The sequence below is a fragment of the Camelus bactrianus genome, chromosome 4 (genome assembly GCF_048773025.1).
Source record: "Camelus bactrianus isolate YW-2024 breed Bactrian camel chromosome 4, ASM4877302v1, whole genome shotgun sequence".
Classification (NCBI taxonomy): domain Eukaryota; kingdom Metazoa; phylum Chordata; class Mammalia; order Artiodactyla; family Camelidae; genus Camelus; species Camelus bactrianus.
Genome location: NC_133542.1, coordinates 22,722,717 through 22,745,505, shown reverse-complemented (window position 1 = coordinate 22,745,505; position 22,789 = coordinate 22,722,717). Strand labels below are relative to the sequence as shown.

The following is a 22,789-nucleotide window of genomic DNA, read 5'->3' as shown; positions in this document are numbered from 1 at the left end:
CCCTCGCTCAGTGCCTGGCGTGCTGTACACGCACACTACATGTGTGGATGAGAGGAGGAAGGAAATAAGGAACTACTTCTCCTTGAAGTCATTTCCTCCACTTCTCTGGCCATGAGCTGGACTGGTCATACTTGCCTGGATGGTGAATGAAACAGGTTCTTGCCGAACTCTCCCATCTGCAAGAAAGCCTCGGTTTGTCCCGTCTGTGGCCACAAAAGTAAAGCGGTCGGTCTGAGCGTCCCCTCCCGAGTGCCTGTAGGCCACCCGGCCGCTGTCCACGTCGCGCTGAGTGAAGTTGTGCTGAAGCAGCAGCGCCCCCCGCAGCTGGAGCTGGCCGTGCCGAGGGCGCTGGGCCACGACGAAGGCGAGGCTCTCCACGGGGGAGTCAGGGTCGCTCAGCTGAAGGAGGTCGGGGGAGAGCAGGCCGGTGGCCCCTTTGGCCAGCCTCAGCCCCTCGTTCCTGGTCAGCACGGGTAAGGCTCTGTCCATGGCCTCCAGGGCGATCTCAAAGGCCCCGGGCCTGGTCTGCAGTCCATTGCTGACGATGAATCTGGCAAAGAGAGGCAAGGCAGCCTTCAACATGGATTCTCGTGTCACCATCTACTGGAATGAAATGATAACAACACACACCTTTACTACAGGACACGTCGTGGTGGGGCGCGAGCGAAAACTCAAGGGCAGAGCTTTCAGAAGAACACCATTCTATGGGTTAAACTAGTCAGTACATAACACCAAAAAGACCATCCTAACCCCCAAACTACGTCTTCCTAGCACTGACTGTAGACTCACATGAGAGAGCAGACGAACTGTGTCAGTATTTCTCAGGCTCCCCTACTGGGTGTGATTAGACCCACTGTGTGATTCTGACGAATACACTCATTTCTAGGCTTTCGCAGCTGTATTTTCTTTGTGAGAATTTAACAAGCTAAACTCTCAAGACTGATCAATGAAAGCCCATCCAATAAAGTGCTGACTAGGCCAAATGTGGCTAACTCACTCAATTCAGGTATTTTCCCTTGTGCCTCCACAATGGCCCCTGGCAAGAGATGGCGCAGTTACATTGCACAGAGATTACTCCCTCACTCTAAGGAAAAGAAAATTTGACCGAAAGGTTCAGAAACATTCAAGGAGATCATAAGGCAGGGAGGAGACAGAGCTGGGATGAGAACCCAGGGCTTCTGACCCCACACTTTCTGCTCTTGCAGAGTTTTTAACATAAATGCTGGTTTAGCAGGCCATTAAGGAAGAGTTGCGGCGCCTGAGTACCACTGCAGACCTATAAAGAAAAAAATGGAAATGATACAAATCCAAGGTAAGCAAAATCTTTCTCGCAGTTGCAGGTTTGTGATACCATCATGTGCTCCTGGTTATACTGATCACTCACTCACATTCCACCCACCACTGCTGATCTCAAAATTATACTAACTGAAATGATCTTTAGAATATTTCAATGTGTAATTTCTATTTGAAAGGACAATTGAGACTGTCGTGGAAGTAAGCCAACAAAATGGACGATTAAAACTCCCAGAAGTTAGGAAATCACTCCTCTCGAGTGAAACTGACAAACCAGGGGCCAAGAGAAACCTTGAAATAATCACAGACTTGCATCTATTCATTCCTCTCCACATACCAGTTACTTACAGTATTCAAGAAGGACAGAGATACTCATATTCCATGGACGTAAAACTCTAAAAATGCTGTAATGGCATACACCAGTAAACTATATAAGAATTTCCTTTGGAGGGTTTTTTTTTTTTTAAAGACTAGAGAAGATATGGGTTTGTGTTTATTCTCCTAATCTGACAAATCTGACTACCAAGTTTTTTATTCTTTACAAAATGTGTCTTATCCTCCAGGGTTTGAGGGTTGATGCTTTGCTTTTGAACATGAAGGAACGTGAAACCAGGCTGTGTGAGCAGATGAGTCAGTCAGCCTGCCTGAGGCAAAGGGCTCCAGGAGAAGAGCAGCTGGACAAAAAGTGAAGGGAGATGAGCTTGGTTGATACAGATGGTGCTTTGAAGGCGAGGCTAAAATTTTTGAGCTTTCTAATTAGCGAGTTGGTAAGACTGCCTTCAAGGAGAATAGGATGTGATGCATGGGAAGAGCAATCTCCATTCAAAAAGTTAAAAGTGCTAAGTGACACACGACAAATAAAGCACAGTTTCAACATTTTGCACACCTTGACTCCTAAAGAAGACAACCCGTTTTTTTCCCCCACGGCATTATTTTTACAGTTGGAATAAGAATACTGAATTAATTCTAGAATTGTAGATTCAGCAAAATCACAGAGTTCCCCTAAAACAAAACCATCAGTTCTCTTTTTGTAAAGCTGATGTTTTGATAAATAAATTCCAATCAAATAGGGCAATTTCATTGCTGGATCATGAAGTGTTTGCAAAACTCAGTAATTTTTTTTTTAAAAAAGAAAAAAAAAGCACACTCACAAAAATATTTGTGTGTGTTCTTCAACTTTTTACTTAGTCACCTTGGCAGTTTCAAAGGTCTAGTAATATACATTTTTAGGTATAAAAATCATAGCTGGTTTCTCAGGGAGAGCTCTTCATGGAATTACACCTTTATTCCATTGTTTTCCTGTTCCCTCCCCAGGGCCTATCATCTGAGTTGAGGTAAGGTAAGGAGACTAGCCATTCCCCCAGGGGCTCTAATTTCTCCCTTTTGCCACTTCACCCCTCCAGAAACACGGCTCACTCCTCGCGCTTTGCCGTCTTTCACATTAAAGTGGTATCTAATCCCCACCAGATCCCTCCGTCAAAGTGTGCTCTCGTGGAGAGTTTTAAACTAGCCATTTACAGTTTAGCACAGATTTAAGCCAAAGGATATGTATTTTCAGTATCAGCATTAATTGTGGAATTAAAGACTTTGTGCCCCATTAAAATCATGTCAAATTCTGGCAAAGAAGGAAGGAGAAAGATGGAGAGGGACAGCGAGCAGGGGCAAGGAGGTGAAGCGGAAGCTCCAGCAATGGCTGGAGCCTCGGTGGGGGCTGCCATTTGAGTATCTGATCCAACCTTCGTCTCTGAATTCCAGCAATGCCCCACCGGGTCCTCGGAGCTCAGTCTCAAGGCGGCCACATTTCTCTATGTGTGCGTGACCCGTGTGATCTAGGCAGTACATCTCCAACTCCTCCCTGCCTAAGAGGGGCATCTGACCACGTCAGTAATCGGCAGCCTGCCGTGAGACAGACGGAAATGAGGGCAAGCAGCCCAGGGACCATGTAAAGGTGAGAAATACGTCTCCTGAGGCCAGCGTTCCCAGCTGGGACAGCTGTCTGCACTGACCGAAAGCTCACAAGCCAGTGGCGAAAGGATGCAATGTCTAAACATGACTGGAACTAACACATCATTCCACTTTCACAAAGAACAATGCAAAGTACTCACAGGCAGAGAACATATCAGAGAGAGACAGAGACAGAGTGAACGGTCATGGTTGGTATCCCAGTCAAAATAAGCCTGGCAGCACCAGTGTGACAAGGTCAGCGCTTCACATCTACAAAGGTTGACCAGATGATCTTCCAAATGCTCCACTACACCCGCCCCAAAAGGAACTTTATTTTATATAATTTCAAATTGCATTTTCAGGTTTTAGAACAAGAGTGCCATTGCTGTAACGGCATCCATTCTGAGGTTAAGAAGCTGGTGGTATCGAGGCAGTGGCTCTTTCTGTGTGTCCACACTGTTTAATTTCCTTTATCACGCCTCCTCTCCCCCCTTCCACCCCACCAAGAAGAGACACAGCCAAGATGACCACTGTCTCATGAAATCTGGGGAATGACTCTTAGATTTGTAAGGGGTGCCTGCCTGGTCTGATTTCACCATTACCATGGTGCTTTCAAGCTTTCTGCATTTCCTGGCAATAGAGTTGGCTGAAGAATCTGCCATCTGTCATGGCATTTAAAAGATAAAAATGGAATCATAAGTAGAGCCAGTTCTTCAGGAAAAAAAAAAAAAAAGTCCAGCCGGCATGTCAAAACGGAGGACATTAGCATGTTCTTTTAGTCCCCGGCTGCCAGCAGCTGAAGTCAGCTTGCTAATCACTTGGTGTCATCTGTCCTAGAATGTGCTGCCAAATCTTTCTTCCAGGCCAGCAGCACCAAACAATACAGGAGAAATTTATGATTCACAAAATATTTTTGCAGAAGGTAAAATCTGACCATTAAATTCCTCCATTTAATTAATGTTGCCATCTCTTACATTAAAACGAGAAGGGGGGAAATTCTCTGCCACAGAATTTATCTCTTCTACTCAGCCAAATTTCTTGCCAGATTTAACAGCAAGCAACATAAATTGAGGTGATTAGATTGGTTGCATATATTTAATTTTTAAAAAGCACCGCAATCACACTTTCATTAAAACAGGCTTTCAGCCTTGGTTTAGCGCCACCTGACAAACAACTCAGCGGTCCGTGATTGGGTTAGTGAAATGAAGAGATTAAAAAGAGGGTCCTGGGCAGATGCTAGGCTCTTCTATTATAAACATGTAGAACTGCTGGTCAAACATTAGAAGGACACAGTAAGGCTGCTCCTTCCCACAAGTACACATTCTCCACAAATTTTGGGTACAGTCAGGTGTGATGGAAAGTACCCTCCAAAACAAAATCCCAGCCCAAATTCAGCTCTGATACTTAGTTACGTCAATTTAGGTGACATAAACTGACGGAACCTCAGTTTTCTCATCCACAAAAAGGGAACAAGCCATCCCCCTCAAGGCGGTGGTGGAAGGCTTAAGGGAAATGACACACACCAAAAAAGGGTCTGGTCCTCCGCCTGATGCTCTGCAGCTATTCAAGCAATGCTAGCTTTCCGACACATAAGGAAGGAACTGGAGCAAATCCATTTTCCAGCCTTTGCGGTTAGTATATTTTATCCCTACCCACCTGTTTCCTAATCTTGAGCCATTCAAACGCCATCCTTGCAATTTCTGCCATTTTCTAGTACGACCTGCACTCTGATTACTTACTGTTTTGCTTTGTATCAACTCACTTTTATGCTTAAATTAATTCTACTTGAAACTTTTTCACTACTAAAAGCTGCAAGTTTTAACTCATAAAAACTTAATCACCATAAATAATACACAAATAAATACAAGAAAACAAACTGTTTTTCATCCTCGTTAGATATTGTTGGCCAATGGCTTGGAGCCTGTGGCCTGTTCGCTCTTTGCTAAAAAGGGAAAACAGCTAATACTGAGGAACTGTCAAAGACCTCAGAGCACCAGCCTGAGACTTCCTTCTTGAAAGAGAAGGACTGAGAGAACTAAAGGGAGTGGTTGTTCAGGCTTGAATCCCTATTATTTCTTGCCTCCTTCCTACACCAGCACATATCACTTTGCATCTTTGTATCATTGGTGGTACTGATCGCCACAGGTTCTTTACTAAAAGAAAACCTTGCCCAGAAGCCCAGTGTGCAATACAAGCTAAAAACCACCAGAAGACTAAACCAAAGAACGTTCTCTCTGCAGACCGAGCTGCAGAACCCCACCAGTTGTGCCCCTTCGTTTTCTGTCTCTGGGAGGCCCCCAGGGAGCTTTTGGAAATCCTCAAACTCCTCAGAACATACTCAAAACGATGGACTGGACCAGACCTTAGATGGCTGGTCCCAACAGCAACAGAATCACCTGGAGAGCTTTTAAAAATACGTATTTCTGGGCCCAAAACTGGACTTATCAAAGTTGCCTCTCCACGGTGAGGTCCAAGAATTTATACTTTTATAAATCTCTCAGGTAAACTCTCTTGAGGATCTAGAAATTTAGAAACTCCTGGGAGAAATGCTTTCTAAAATGACATCTAGTGTGGCTCTCTATGGATGTGAATCAGGAAACTGGTATGGTGTCACCAATCCTCATATCAGGGATTCTGTTTTTCATTCTCAGCTCATCACTATCATCCGATTAATACCTCGTCTTTATTTCTGAATATCTTTACACCTTCATTCTTTGGCTTCATCAGCAGAATCTCTGGTTTCTCCAATACAGTCATTAATGTCTTCAGCAGACAATCCATGGGCATTCACGGGGGAAAGCAGGAATGGACAGGAGCAAAAAGTTCCAGAAATGTGTGTAAAAGTAAAAGCTCCAGCGGGGGGAGGGTACAGCTCAAGTGGTGGAGCCCATGCTTAGCACGCACGTGGTCCCGGGTTCAATGCCCAGTACCTGTTCTAAAAATAAATAAACCTGCTTGCCCCCTCAATAGAACAATTAAATAATACAATAATAAATAAATAAATAAAATATTAAAAGAAGAAAAAGCTCTGAATCTGATATACATGGTTAAGCCAAGAAGCCTTCCACCCTCCATTAACAAACAGGAAGAAAAGAATAATCATTGCTTTTTGTAACTTATAAGACTAGTCTCGGTGTTGTACAGATTGGAGAGAAAAAAGGGGGCCAAGGAAAGAATATAAAAAGGATGATAACAATAAGAATGACAACAACAACAGTAATAGCAATGACAGAAGCTAACACTTGTCTTGTGTTTCCTGTGAGCCATGTATTAAGAACTTCACATTCAGAAGCTCGTTTAAACTCAACAACTCTGTGAGGCAATTACTGTGAGCATTGCTCCTTTTCACGGAAGAGTTCGTGGGAGCACAGGAGAACATGTGGCTTGAGGAAGGCCAGAGATGTGAGTATTGGAGGCAGTAACTGACCCCAAGCCTGTGGCCCTGGACCACTTCCAGCACCACAGAATTGATATGAAAAGTCATCCCCGCTTCTCATGTTTTAGTGACTATTAGCAACACTCAGCCCCTGAATTGGTTATGAAGAAAGTGACCAACCGGATGATTACCAGCTGATGATCTGCTTGTTCAGAACATTTGTCAAGAGAAAAAAAAGGAAGATATTAGTCCAAACTTCTCTGGATTTTTTTGTTTAACAACTGAAGTATCCAAATCATCTTTCCAAGCCGTCATTCCAAATGCCAAAAAGGCAAGCAAAATCATCTTTACTGACATTTTACAAGTGTTTATCGTAGCAGACATATTGAGTTTAGACAGATAAGATATACGATAGAGGAGAGTGGTATTTGAACATGAGTACAGCAGTGTACTTGCCGGTTTCTGGGAGTCCCTCAAGTAACACAGGAGGATGCTACATTGATGTTATTTTATAGCATTCTTCTAAAAGCTGTAGTCTGATATGGTAAAAATTTTTCTGGAGGCCACAAGCCCTGTGTGTATCGAAGGTGAAACAACACTCTCAGGGCTTCCTTCTTAATTGGTAAAACTCAGGGATAGATACGTACCATGGTCCCGCAGAGGCTAGTCTAAGATTTCCAGGTTCTCATCCCAGCCCTGCGGATCTATATTTCTATCTACGACCTCAAGTTCAACCAGCTTTGAGAACTGCTAAGTGATAGACTCTCTAGAGTTTTTCTTGCTTTCTGTAACTGGAAACAGATTTCAATATTTAAAACGAATGCAGGCTTTCATTAATGTTGTATCTTTGCCTTTTCAACAGATTGTTATTCATTCCTGTGATTTATTTGATACAGAATCCTTGCACAGGTGCACAGCCCCCAATTTTAACATTGTTTCTATGGCGAAATACGATCCACTTTATGACAACATGATTTATGATACAGTTACCGGAATACAATGTGTCAAAAGGCACTGTCTGCTTCTGCCAAATGTTTACTAGCAAATTCCTTTTCCTCATATAGAAAAACATACTCAGAAAAGAGGTAAATTGCTTTTCTGCATCTCTCATTAGCTGGGATCCTTAGGTCTTTGCATTCCTCTTCATGGAACAGCTTGCATTTAGATCTGCTTATGTGTTTATTTTTAAACAACAAGCCCTAATTTCTTGCCTGGCTGCTGTCATTTTAATTGTGCACCCTTCCCTTTCATCCATCTAGGCAGTGGAAGAAGAGCGTATTTATACCAGAGCTGGGAAAGGACTCACTGTTTCCCCCTCCTTTTGTCTTTCTAAGCTTTAATCCAGGGAAGGGGTTCTGAAGTCGCCTCGCGGCTCACCTGAATGAATCTCTGTGGACAGCGGCTGTGCTCTTATGTACGTAGCAGACTGTCTGTCCTGCGATGTCCATTTGGCTGAAGCTTGTGATGGGGACTCCAGGATAACGAACATATTCGACCTGGCCGTGTCGCGGGGGCGAGGTGATGACATAGAGCAGTTCCTCAGGCTTGTCTGTTCCGTCCGAAGCAAGGAGAGTGGAGGTTGTCAGGAAACCTCTGTCACCTTTAGACACCACAAGTGGTTTTGCAAGGATGACAATATCACCTGGGTGGCAGAAGAGTTTGTGGTCAAGAACCAATTTGTAAAAAAGAAAATATCCAAGGTAAAGGCAAAAAACAAAGGCCAAACTGAGCAGAAATCCAAACTAATATGACACAGCAGGGTTTCTATGTCTAGACTCAGTAAAAGAATTCAGCAAAAGACATGAGCAGATATTACAGAGAAGGGGAAACATACATGGCCAATAAAGACACAGAAATATGCTCAATCTCATTAATTATCTTGGAATACAAATCAAGAACATAATAAGCTGCCATCTCGTAACCCTTCAACTGGCAAAGATGTAGAAGTCATATGACACCAAATATTGAAGAAGATGTAGACTCTTGCATTTGATTCTGGTAGGAGTGTGAATGGTACACAATTTGGTGTGATTTTGTAAAGCACTGAATCCTCACATATGCCTTGACCCAGTGGTTCCCCTCCAGCTATGTGCTGGAGAGAAACATGCGCACTTGTACCCAGAAGATCTGTGCTAGAAAGGTCACGGCAGCACTGTTTGTAACTGAAACACTGGAAACCACCCAAATGCCTTCTCAAAAGATGGACGGATAAACAAACCCTGGTCCACTCATACAACTGATTTGTGTACAGTAGCAAAATGAATAAACTAGAGTTAGATGCAACAACACACATGTAGCTTATTAACATTTGTTAGGTGAGTAAGTCCCAGAAAACTATAAACAAAAGTAAGAAAATCAGTACAAAATTCGGGATGATGGTTGTCTCTGGAGGATGGAAAGAGCACACAGGGAGATGTCTGATGCTGTTAATATTCTAGTCCTCATAGGTACGATGGCTGCACAGGTGCTATTACGTGTTTTTAAAAGAATGTACGAATGAGTGTCTAAGTGAGCAAAGTACAAGTGGATCGCACATAGACTAAGAACACAGTGTCACAAACAAGGATTATCATCCAATTTCACACATCTGAGGTTCATTTAAAAAATGATCATAACTGAAACACTACGTGTTTCTACTGTGTGCCAGGCACAGGGCTAAAGTCTGTTACCTCTTCATTCCAACCCTATGAGATAGGCCATTGTCATATTTCTCAGGCTATAAATGAGGGAAATAAGGTGTAGGAATGTTAACTAACTTGCTAATGACTACACAATTATGAAAGGTAGAGCTAGAATTTGTACTCAAACCACCTGACCCAAGAGCACAAACTCAAACACTGTATTATTTTGCTTCCTCTCTTTAATATATAAAGAATTCTTATAAATCAACACTCAAAGGGTGAATATCCAAAAGGAAATATGTGTGAAACAGATGGCCAGTCATTTCTAAGTTAAAAATACAAATAGTCAATAAAATTTTGAAAAGACATTCAGTCCCGTGAGGAAACAAAAAATGAAGATAAAGCATCAAGGAGGCATAATTTTAGCCCAGTGGTTCTCAACAGGGGACAATTTTGCCTCCCCCGGGGACATTTGGCAGTGTCTGGAGACATTTTGGTTGTCCTATCTGGGGTGGGGGGTGCTACTGGCTTCTAGTGGGCAGAGACCACAGATGCTGCTAAAAACTCTACAATGCACAAGAAAGGCCATTACAACAAAGACTTACCCAGCCCCAAATGCCAGTATTGCCAAGATCAGGAAACCCTGCTTTAGATGATCAAATTAGTCTTTTTGGTAGACTATACTTTTAACTTAAAATGCTATGCAACTTAAGTCCAATGTATAATCAATGAGCAACCTAATTTTAAATCAAAACCTGAGCCCCAGATGCTTCAGAGGGAGTCAAGAGGAATATATCAAGGAAGTACAAAGAATGAACAAGGCTGGGGAAACGAAAATCTTCCACAAGAGGTTTCACCAGGAGCAGAAGATAGATCTGAAAGGAGGAAGAGCATGTAGGTTTTGCCTGAAGGTAATTTTTCAGCACTGTCATGGCAGTATATGGATTGGGGCCAACTACAGACAAAGTCATTTTAAACTTCTCTCAAAGATGTCCACATCAGGTTTGCCACTGTGCATATCAGAAGACACAGCACAATGGGAAGGTACAGTGTTATTTATAAAAGCTCCCAGATGGAAACAACCCAAGTGTTCAATGTGCTAATATAGAGTATGCTTTAGTCTAACAATTCAGTATAGCTTCATTTAGAGAAGAACAATTATGGTTATAAAGTTATACTGCAAGCTGAGAAAACTGATGCTAAGTAAAGAAAGAAAAAAAGAAAGGAAGGAAGGAAGAAAAAAGGAAGATGAAACAGCAGCAGTGAAGGAGGAGGAGGAGGACTGAGGAAGGACAGAATACTGCGCAGAAGATAAAACACCATTACATAAAAAAAATTTTTTTTGAATTACTGAAAATGATAACAGGTTAATGTATCTACTTGACGTAAGTTTTCACAAATCATTTTAGAAAATAATCACATGTCAGTTGTAGGAGAGACTGGGCAGGCACTCACCAGCCTCAATTCCTTTTCTTCTGAGATGCACTACTACATACAGTTTCTACTGCCCAGACTCCCTTAATGCGGTGCGTGCCAGCAATTCAGCCTCTGGGATGTGCAGAAGACAAGCACTCCACCTCCAAGCCTATTCCATGAAATCCTCTCATTTTCCTCCATATTCCATTCCCAAAGTGACTCCATGGCCTTCAGAGACAAAGGGTCCTCTAGCTGGAAAGAGTCTCCAGGTGGCTGTGTGGAACAGAAATTTCCTACGTGGGAATGCACCGAGCTAAGGCAATGAGAAGACTGCCTGCCCTAATAGATGTGTTGTCTGCCCTGATATTTTACTCATATTATGTTTTGCCTGGACAGATAGTTATGATGAACATAGCCTTACTTTTGCAGAGAGAAATACATGTGTACACTAACACGTAGCTTATCTGGGAGTCATTTATTAGACATCTTCAAGGAAACAAGCAAATGAAGTATATATATACACATATAAACAGGCCAAAATAAACATCTTAAAATCAATCATGCTGGCTTAACATTTGTTTAAAAATAATCTTGATAACTGGGGCATTGTGCTGTACACCAGAGACTGACACATTGTAATTGACTGTACTTCAATTATAAATAAATAAATAAATAAATAATAAAAAAAAACTCAGGATAACTGTCATTTAACCATGCACATGAAGTAAGATTTTTATTGCATTTAAGCATCCAACTTAATTTAGCTCTGAGCTTCCTGGCAGCCAAGGCAAAAAAGGAAGCATATTTGTCAATCAAGCATATACTGAGGATCTAAGACTATGCTTGGTTCTGGGAATATACAGATCTTGAACTGTATAGATTAATGAAATATAATCTTTACCCTCCTCATACAAGCTCTAAGCAAAAGTATGGGGGAGTGACAGTTGGAAATCAATGGCTTACACTGTCCTTTGCTGAGCTTTCTTTCCAGTATTTTTTTCACTCTCCTCTTATGACTACTTACATGCTGCTAGTCATATCATGCAAATAGTCTGCTTAATTAATTAAAGAGAAGCTTATTACCTTACTACAGGTCTCCCCGTCCCTAAAGAGCATGTGTTAACACTTCCAAAGTGAAAAGAGCAACAACTTACAATCTTTTCGATAGCAAACTTCTTTTTTATTATTTTAAAATTTTTAAAATTTCCTTTATTATTATTATATTAGTGTATAATTTCCTCTATTATAATTGTATTGGAAATATTTTTCCTTTCAAACTCCATTTTCAAGTGATAATTCAATTCCTGAAGATAAAACTAGAGCTATCACGTGGATTTGGTAAAATTTTACTTAAAGCATAAAACTCTGATGGTTAAAGTAGCCTATGCAGCCATATTGTGCGCAAAGCTGGATTTCTAATAGGTTTTTTGAAACAATGAAAGTAACGAATGAGCTGGTTACTCCCATAACTCTCATGGATCCCAGGCAAAGCAAGTGAAGAGCTAAAGGATCAAATCATAAATGATGGAATTTCAAGTATAAAGAATGGAAGGAAGAAAGGAAAGGAGGGAAAGAGGAAAGGGTGGGAGGGAGGGAGGGAGGTGAAAACTTTGAGCGCTTACATTTATTGTTGTAAAGTTGTAAATGTTGGTCCCAATAAAACTTGATAAACATGCTTTACCTTTTCCCATATCCTTGATGGTGATGTGACAGTCAAACGCAGGTGACCTGTTGTCACCATCCCAGAGGTAGAAGGTGAAGCTGTCTCGGTTCTGGGAATCCCCTGCCCTGGTGTGTGTGTATCTCAGCAAGTTCAGATCCACTTCATCCTGAGTGCACTTCATGCCAGGGGCCAGAGGGACCCAGCTCCTCCCTGTCTGAAAGGGGCCAGAATTAGTCAGCTGCCCATGTTTTTTCCCCCCAAGCTGTGTTAGTGGACTTTTTCCATATCCTTGAAAACTTCTAATAGAAAGGATACTTCAGGGAAACTCCAGATGCAATGTTTTGCCATTCTATCTTATATTTTTCCATTGGAAGAAATATATTAAAACAATTTTGGACCTTGGAAAAAAGATTAGCTTTAACCAAAGGATTTCTGACCAAGTCATGTGGCAATTCAACAGCAGTGCTACTGCCAAGGTATTTATCGTAAGCAATCATAGCTGATTAAATATTCCAATTAATGAGAGCAGGTGGGTAGTCGAGCTGTTGGAATTGATTATTTAAAATTTAAATGTGTTTCATTTGGGATTTCCTTTTTTTTCTTAGTTCATATTATTGTACAATTAATTAAACTGATTTTTTCACACTGGATTGTCACTAGGCTTAACTGAAATAAATAAAACACAAACAGAATGGGTGTATTTACCCTCCATATATTTTCTAGGCTTACTAAAGTCCAAAGAGAATTATCAAAGTCCCTAACACTCTCTACATTTATATCTTGAGTCAGCACAAAAACAACTGCAAATATACACTATGTATCATACTCTTCTAAAAACAAGCTAGCATTAGCTAAGCATATATTCTGTATACAACTCAGTGCAGAAATTGTGGCATTTTCAATAAAAAGAAGTCCTTGCACTGAGGGAGAGCTGACAATGGAGAGTATCAGAAAATACAATAATAATCAATCTGTATCTGATTAATAATTCTATTGTTATTCTCTTAAGATGCATAGCTTTTGCTAAAAGGGGCTTGTAGAAGTCATTTACTTTTTTTCAAGAAAAATGTCATCTTAAAAATTTACTATATGGTATTACCTTGTGCTTTTCCTGTCTGATTTAAGAAGCTAAACCAGAAATTTAAATCATCCATTTTTATTTCCCTTGACACATTATTATTTCACAGACTTCCAGTTCCTGAAAAAAAAAAGCTTTGCCTTCCTCTCCCCTCACAGTGTTATCACTTCCCTTTACGTCACTCTATCTGATAAAGTTCCCTCCTCTTTAATGTTTGTGCCCCTCTAACGTTTGTACACAGGTATGTTCTGCCCCAGTGCTCACTGAGGAAAAAAGTTAATTATATTGTAATAATTAAGCTCACTGTTTGTTTTCGTCATAAGATCTCTTTGTAAATTTAATTTTTAAGACAGATTCTCTTCCTGGTTTTAAACTGGACAGCCTGCAATTCTATTTAACCTTTTTCTTTATAATCTTGTTCCAGGAAGTAAATAAAGAAAAAAGATGTCTTTTGCTTTTCCTCATCTCCATCCAAGTCCCCACATGCACTTCCACATGTGAGCCGTGACTCGACGAAATCATTTGCAAGCCCCCAAGAAGGAAGAAATTAAGAGTCAGGCTGAAGGTAAGGAAAAGGAAGAAAAGTCAACAAGGAAACAAAGGCACTTGAGAAAGTCCAGGAAACTCAGTCCCTGGTCTTGGAGAGACATGGAGAATCCTGTGAGAGCTGGGAGAGAACTCTGTGGCACCATACTGGGAACCTGGACCCATCTGGATTTTCACATAACCAAAACACTTCGGTTCCCATGCCACCCAAATGTGTGAGCTCCCACTGCATTTCTGCTTCATTACTCTTTGAAATGAAATAAGGACACAGCTGCACCTCAGTTTAAATCAGTGATTGCTCTTCACTTCGATTCTCTATGATGCTCATAATTTAAGACTATCAAGCTGCTCCACGCTAAGTGAATCTTTCCTGCTTTTCTAGGGCTGCATGTACATGACATGAAGAGTTAAAGGTTCAGTAGAACGATCTCACTGGGGATGGCTGGTGGTGGTTGTTGCTAGCCTTAATCCACCATTCAAATGAACATTTTGACGGATTACTCAAGTGATGGATCTCTGATTTGTATTGGGCTCGTGCTTGGGCATCATACACAAAGTCTGAACCAGAATAGTCAGCACTATTTGTTAAAAGACTATCTCTTCCCTATCATATTATCTCTGCTCCTTTGTCAAAGATCTTTTGACCACACTTGAGTGGATCAATTTCTGGGCTCCCTATTCTGTTTCATTAATCTACTTGTTTATTCTTTTACCAAACGCACACTGTCTGGATCACCACAGTTGAATGGTAAATGCTGAAGTCAGATAGTATCAATTTTGTTCTCCTTCAATATTGTATTGGCTATTCTGGGTATTTTGCCTTTCCAGATAAAATTTAGAATCAGTTTGTTGATACTGACAATAACTGCTCTAAATGTTTGTTTTTTTTTTTTTTTAAGAAAAATCTGGTGGCATTAAAGCTCTCTCAAAAGATGCCTGATTCTCATCAGAAACTAGGCAACTTGCTTTACCCCAGTAACTTTGTCCTCCCAATTTAGGTACAATCCAAAGGGGGAAGGAGCAATGAAAATCCTTTGCTTTTGGTTGAATTTACCTTGAGTTGAAAAAGTAAATTTAGAATAGTGAGAGTTCACCCCCAAATTGGAAAATTATTATTATTTTTTTTTTACTTTTGGGCAAAATCTGGCTATTACAGAATAAATTCAGTTGCAGAAATCTGTGCATTGAGAAAATTTATACTTGTCACATTCATTTACAGATAATAAAAATAAAAAGGCCACTAACCTTAAGCTGAAGTTGCCCACTTTGGGGAAGCCTTTCAAATAAATAGTAAATCTTCTCCCTGGGTGTGTCTTCATCCATGGCTGAAAGAACAGCGCTAGAAATAATACGAGTTTCGCCTGTGTTCACTGTAATTTCAGCCTTCCTGTAAAAAAGGAAGATGTCTGGTTTGATACAATAAAGCCATGTCTTTAGCAGGGGACAGCCATAATAACTATTACGGTGCTCAACCTTCAAAAACTAGGGAATGATATTCAATATCGAAAGTACTGAAAATGATGAGTCAGGCTCGTGAAATAAGCTCTCATTTCACCCTCCGTTAAAGTCCTAAACAGAATTAGCAACAATGAGTGTGAAATGAAGTAATTACATACTTCTAATTGTTTACGGGGACAGGACATTACAATTTTATGTCCTAATTTATTTTATACACTGACTTTGTGTCCAATATTTTATTTGACACAGCAACAGCACCGTGAAGGCAGCCAGCGAGGTGTCATTGTTCTCATATTACAGACAGAAACTGAAAGAGATGAAGTGACTTATTCCCAGGTGTGCTGGTACCTTCATGATAGACCATGAAGAGTTTGGTGCTATTCGGGTAATCCGGAGCCCTCCGCATCACTCTCCCTCTCCCTGGTAACGTTCTGGGGAGCTAGTGTTCCCTTCACAGCAATTCTTCTTTTCCAAGGGCTCCAGCTGCCAAGCCCGCTCCATCGTGAAGCGAAGGCTGGGACAGCGAGCAACCGCTCCTCCTACCACAGACACTCCTGCTGTGGTTTTCACGTGTCGCATCAAGGGCTGCTGCTTTCACAGCCAGAGTGGTCATTTCCCCTGGTCTCACCGAAGTGAGGAAGGGATTTCTTTCCACCTGTGTTTCTAGCTCGCAGTTTTGGTCATCACACGTAGCCTGACTCTGTCTAACTTAACACCTTGTTTCTGAGAAGAGCTGGCAAGTGTCCTGGGGATTCAGATCGAGGACATCTGAGTAGCATCAGCTGGCATTCTCAACAGCCTTGCACCCCCCTGCTGAGAAGCCCACGCCTGAACACCTTAGTCTCTAACCTCTCTTCCTAGGCTTGTCTTGTGTACTTAGAACTGGCATCTTCCCCAGCAGTAAGAGGTGATTTCTGCCCCCCTTTTTACCGGCAAATAATAATCCCATCATTCTGGAAGGCTAATGAAATCACTTACTTTGGGACTCATGGAGATTAGTGGTGTTTTTAATAGAAACAGATGAATTGAAACAGGGAGCCAATATAATAAGGATGATACGGAGTCTGGTAGAAAGAATCAGAATTAAATGCCAGAGAATCCAAGAGAGAACAAAATATGTCACAGTCTGAGTTACTTTGAAAGGGACCCTGGGACAGGACTTTGGTGGAGGTAATTTATCTGGGAAGTGATCTCAGGAACAGGCGAGAAGAGAAGAGCAAGAGAGGGAAGGAGGAAAGGGCAACACGGTGCTTCTACTGCCATGGGGCTCAATCCCCTGGGGATCCTTTGAAGAGCCACGTAGAACATGCCTCTCATTGTGCTTCTGAAGGACGGGAGGCTGGGACACTCACCTAGCAGCTCTCACAGTTTGAGAGCTGCCCTCCGAGTGTTTTCACTGCGCCTGCACATGGGTTGAATGAGCCACTGCTGCTTCAGAGAAAGCCCAGAGGCAGAAAAGCAGAGCACGATGTGAATTTAGGTGCAGCACTGACAGCATGCAGGGTAGGTTCCAACACAACCGCAACGAGAATCAGAGGTGAGATAAGGGGATGTAACCCCAGGAGCCAAAAAGCAGCTATTACAGCATCTAAAAGGAATATCAAAGAAATGGAGGCAAACGCTCTAACAAGGTCCAGCAAGATGAGAAGAGCCATTAGATTTGTTGAGAAAGCCAAGGGGAACTCTTAAGGGAGGTTGGAGACGGTGGGTAGGAATGGAGGAAACAAGCACAACTGTCCCTCCAAATCGTCTGGCACTGAAATGAATGAGGGACGGGTCATGGTGGTAGTTTTAGAATGAGGATACCTGTTTGCAATGGTGATAATCACTAACACTTGGGAGAACTTACTGTGGACCAGCCAGTCTTTCAAGTACTTTTACATAATTTAATTCATTTAATCCTTTCAACAACCATATGAAGGGGAAACTGCTATGATCCCCATTTACAAACAGGTTGACAAAGAGGAAGAGAGAGGTTAAGTAGCAGGTTCAAGGTCACACCACCGGTAAGTAGCTGAACCAAGGCAGTCTGGCTCCAGAATTTGCTCTCTTAACCATTAACCCGTGTCTTGTTAGCAGAAGGAATGAGAAGGGAGAGATTGAAGATGCAGCAGGGAAGAAATAATGGAGCATGCTCTGGGAGAAGGCAAGAGGTGAGAGACTCAAGGATACACATGGAAGGGAAAAGAAGAGAAAGAAAAAAGAAAAGAAAGAAGGAGGAGGGATTTTTGAAGCAGGGTTGAAGGAGATTTGGTGATTCTGTAGGTGAAGATGTCCCAGGAAGTTTAATAGCAAGAACATAGCAAGAAATAATAAGTCACACAGAGTTGAATGCGTAGCTTGTTAAGTTATTTTACCTTTCTGATTCGAGTTTTCTCAGTGAGGATAATAATACCTATTTACACAATTTTGGTGGGGATTTAAGAAATAAATACATGTGACAGGCTCTGATACAGAGTCTGTCACATGGTAAGGGCTTCATAAACACCCAGTTTTCACCTCTCTCCCTTCCTCTTAGATAAAGTGAGGTCATCAGGAAGGAGGTTCCACACCACAAGAGCCTTCATCTTTTCATTTTTATAATCGAGATAATACTAATCCAACATTCCAGCTGGAGAACAGGAAACAGACGTTTCTGTTGAATACCCTCAGTCAAACTGACGTCTCAGATGCAACCCTCCAAAAACTCCCTCCAGTATTTCCCATAATGCTTTCCAAGGGCCTTACTCGTGGTCCACAGGGAATAGCAGAGGAATCGACAGAAAAAATGAAGGGACTTCTTTGAGGTCCTCCTTTCTGCAACGTCGGGGAGACTTTGGAAGTTTACACACTTGCAGGAAGTTGTTCACTTTCTGATAAGAACTCGGGCTGTCTACTCAGTGCCTCTCACTGCTGCACCACTGAGGTGGTCAAAGAGGTGCCAAGAAGCAGACATTTCTCTCCATACAAAACCTGAAGAGTTGGGCTTCCTAAAGTTCTAAGCTGGAACAGCTCTGTACAGAATCTAATAATAAGAGAAATGGTTGGAGCTATAGAAATACAAGGGATGAAGACTCTGTACCCTCTGATCAAAGTCTGATCAGTTACAGAGGAGATATTGACAAAGTCTGCAACTAATAATATCAGTATTGAATTTTTAAAAAGTGATCATCTTGACCCCAGGTGGCAAGGGATCACCTATGATCCATATGGAACATAGTAGAGAACTGGTGGACAATGGAATACCGAGATGACGAAAGAAGCAACACTGACATATTTCCCTCAGCCACACTTAATTAGAAGTTTGACCAAACCCACAGTGAGGGCTGCCTGAAGTTACTACTATCACACTTTGGTTCAATCTATATATTAATTACACTCTGGTGTGTGCACGTGCGCACACACATGTGTTTCAATATTTAGTACACTCTTCATTTCATATTGTATGTTCAGTCACTTTGAATTATTTACAAGTAAATACAATTTTTAGAAGAAAATCAAATAATAAAAAGGCTAATTTGAGAATTATTAAGGAGGGGTAACATTAACATTTTCACTGAAGGTTCCAGGTGCCTGAGTAGGTGGGGCAAGTTGTGACAGGCAGGAACTGTCAAAAGACTTGTTTCACACACATCACATTTGCACCTAGTCTTCCAGACCTCGGAATTTTATAAAGAATCCAAAAGGGAAACTCTTTTCAGGTAGCCTACCTGCGCAGCATTGGTTTCTCATCATTAACTGGGGTGACCTCTACAGAAATGGTTTTAAGTATCCTATGTTTCCCATCTGACAGCTGGATTGTAAAGTCGTCAGTGAGACTCTCTGAGTCGTCATGCACATACACCAACCTCATCCCTGGAAGAAGGGAAAAAAGAGAGAAAGTCAATCTTATGGTTGAACCATTTCAAAGTATGTCACATAAAATTTGTTTCAATTTCCAAGGCATTGGTATCATCAGGAGCTCATTAATCAGTGCAATAAGGTAAAATTGAACTGTTTTCTGAAGTAAGAGTGCCCTCTTAGTTCATTAAAAATTCCTATTTAAATATGTTAGTCATTTACAAGGGACTTATTTAAAATTAGTGAGAAAAGGAAATATTATTTTACAAACTACATGAAGACTATGGTGTCAGGGTGTTTAAAAGAATTAGAAAATTAGTTCCTTACTTAGGAAAAATTATAGTTTGATCTCTACCTCAAGTCAATATTCAAAATTAATTCTAGATGAATGAAAACTTAAATGTAAACTATTTTTAAAACCTATATAGCATTCATGTGGAAACGTAAGAGACCCAGAATAGCTAGAACAGTCTCAGAAAAGAAGAGCAAAGTTGGAGGACTCACATTTCCCATTTTCAGTACTGCAAAGCTACAGGAATCAAGACAGTATAGTACTGGCAGAGAATAGAGATAGATTAACCTAACAGAAGAGAGTCCAGAAATAAACTCACACATTTATGATCAACTGATTTTCATCAAGGGCACCGAGACCATTCAATGGGGAAAGACTAGTCTTTCAGTAAATAGTGCTGGGACAACTGGATACCCATAGGCAAAAAAAAAAAAAAAAAAAGTTGGATCCCTACCTCACACTACATACAAAAATTAACTCAAAATGGATCATAGACCTAAATACCAAGAGTTAAACTAGAAAAATTGTTAGAAGAAAATATTTGTGACTTTGGGTTGGGTAATGATTTCTCAGATAAAACACCAAAAGCACAAGTCACCAAAATAAAGTAAAACAACAACAACAACAACACAGATAATTTGGACTCCAAAATGATACCACTGAAGGAGAAAAAGATGACAACCCACAGAACTGGAGAAAATATTTAGAAATCATGTATCTGATAATGAAGGGTCTAGCATCCAGAACGTATTAAGAACTCTAACAACTCAGTAACAAAAGACAATCCAGTTACAAAATGAGCAAAGGACCTAAATAGATATCTTTTCTAACGAATATATAAGAAGATAAACAAATAGCCAATAAACCTATGAAAAAATGCTCAACACCATAAGCTATTAGGAAAATGGAAATCAAAACCACAATGAGACAGTGCTTCACACACACTAGGATGACTACAATAAAAAAGACAGACAATAACAAATGTTGGTGAGGATGTGGAGAAATTGGAACTCTCACATGTTGCTGAGAAAAAATGTAAAATGATGCAACTACTTTCGAAAACAAAGTTTGGAAGTTCCTCAAGATGTTAAACATAGAATTACATATGACCCAGCAATTCCACTCCTAGATATATATCCAACATAAATGAAAATATATATCCATACAAAAACTCATACTTGAATGTTCATAACAGCATTATTCATAATATTCAAAAAGTGGAAGTAACCCAAATGTCCATTAACTGATGAATGGATACATAAATTGTGTTATGTTCCAAAATGGAATATTATTTGGCAATAAAAAAGAATGGAATGTCAACTCATGTTACAATATGGATGCATCTTGAAAACATTATGCTAAACACAAGAAACCAGTTTAAAAAGATCACCTATTCCATTTATATGATTTTACTTATATGAAATGTTCAGAAAAAAATCTATAGAGACAAAAAGTAGGTTAGTGGTTGCCAGGGTTTTTGGGGAGAAAGGGTAAGAGTGACTGCTAATGGGTGTGATATTACTTTTTTGGGGTAATGAAAATGTTCTAAAATTGATCGTAATGATGAATACACTAAAAACCACTGAACTGAATACTTTAAATTGGTGAATGTTATGGCACATGAATTGTATCTCAATAAAGCTGTTACAAAAGAGTTGGAAGAAAACACAAGTAAATATCTTATTCCTAGATGTAGAAGGTCTTCCTAACACAAAAACAAAAGAAAAATGCATAAAGAAAAATAAATAAATTTTACTACTTACAATTTTGATTTCTGTATTTAAAAACATGAATTAAAAGGCAGATAAAAATGGAAAAACTTATTTGCAACATGTGACAAAAATATAAAACATCAATGAACCTCTATTAATCAATATGAATCGATGAAAAATGGGCAAAGGACATAATCAAGCAATTGACAAAATACGGTCAAAAAACATGAAAATATGTTCAATCTCACTCATAATCTAAGAATTTCAAATCAAGATAACAACGAGAGACTATTAACTGACTACCAAATTTGCAAAGGTTTTTAAAAATAATATCCATTATTGATTAGGAAAATAGGCATGTCCAACCACATGGCGGCAATGACAGTTTTTTCCCCAAAAGTATAATACTCATTCACTTTTTTATAACATGCATTTTCTTTATAAAAATTTATATGAAAGAAATATGAGATGGGCACCAAGATTTATGTTACACAAATATATGTAAAATATGTTTAGTGATATGCAATTTTTAATATCAAAATATGAAAAGCTATCTGCATATTTAAAAATGGGAGATAGTTGTATAAAATTACATTATGTCCATGTCATGAAACACTAATACTATAAATCATGTTCTCAATTAATATTTTAAAAGTAAAAAGATGCTTATAATAAGTGATAAGAAAAAAACAAATTATATAATACAGTAGCAGTTTTTAATTTCTGTATGATGGGGCAGGAGTGAGAATATACTAAAGCTCAAAAAAAAAAAAAGTAGCCATAAATGAACCAAAAACAAAATAGAGGAAAAATCCTTTCTTTGAGAATGTCACCGAAATATAATTTAGATGAAAATTTAAATTTTTTTCTTCAAAATGATTGTGTAGTGCAAACTTCACACAGTATGCATATAATATTTATTTAACCTCAAAATAACCAATAAATGTTATTTTTTAAAAACTGACTTTTTTGAGAGTAAGATTTGAATTATTCTTTCATTTTCCTTTGTCCTGAATTTGAAAAAAAATAGTGTAATAATATAGTGTATTATTTGCTACACGTGGTTATTTGTTTGGTGATATCATCATTTTTGCTCCAGGAATTTTTTCTTGGCAAGTGAGAAATACATGAATTAGCTTTTCCAATTCAAACGTGAGATGATATTGTACAACTATTGCAAAATAAACTTTGAGGCAGAGAGCTCACATTCTAGTTGGGGAAAGGAGAAATCAAAAGACAGTAGGGAAACAATGTGTCAATTTCTGGTGTACAGCACAATGTCCCAGTCATGCATATGACTATACTTCCATTAAAAATAAAAAATTGATTAAAAAAAAAAAGACAGTAGAGAAAATGTGGAAGAAGAGCTAGATGCAGCAAGCAGAGGGTGGGTTTGGAATGTGTGGGTGAGATCCTCGGAGCGGTCCACAGAGACTGGGTTCTGAAGGCTGGTATTGGCTGGCCCAATGGAGGAGGGGGTAGGACCCCTCAGATGGGGGAAACAGACTACATGAAGGCAGGGCAGGAAGGAGAGTGAGAATAGGCAGTGATGCTAGAACCAACACATTTTT

At 39.9% G+C, this 22,789-nt stretch overlaps 1 protein-coding gene across 20 annotated transcripts in view; it reads right to left on the bottom strand.

The window, feature by feature from the left end:
- Positions 1–22,789, bottom strand: part of FREM1 (FRAS1 related extracellular matrix 1) — a 148,617-nt gene that overhangs the window by 41,411 nt on the left and 84,417 nt on the right. For 15 of the 20 annotated variants that reach the window (XR_006721686.2, XR_006721685.2, XM_045509952.2 and 12 more), the window contains 5 exons: positions 19,085–19,229; positions 15,183–15,324; positions 12,332–12,527; positions 7,991–8,255; positions 136–550 (listed from right to left, as the gene is read on the bottom strand). Coding sequence is in view for 18 of the 20 variants with exons in the window: in XM_045509952.2 (XP_045365908.2) it covers positions 136–550; positions 7,991–8,255; positions 12,332–12,527; positions 15,183–15,324; positions 19,085–19,229 (1,163 nt within the window). In the remaining 2 variants the exon portion in view is untranslated. Of the gene's footprint in view, positions 1–135; positions 604–7,990; positions 8,256–12,331; positions 12,528–15,182; positions 15,325–19,084; positions 19,230–22,789 lie in introns of those variants that run through there. The other 5 variants (XM_045509958.2, XM_045509959.2, XM_045509960.2 and 2 more) reach the window with 5 other exon arrangements.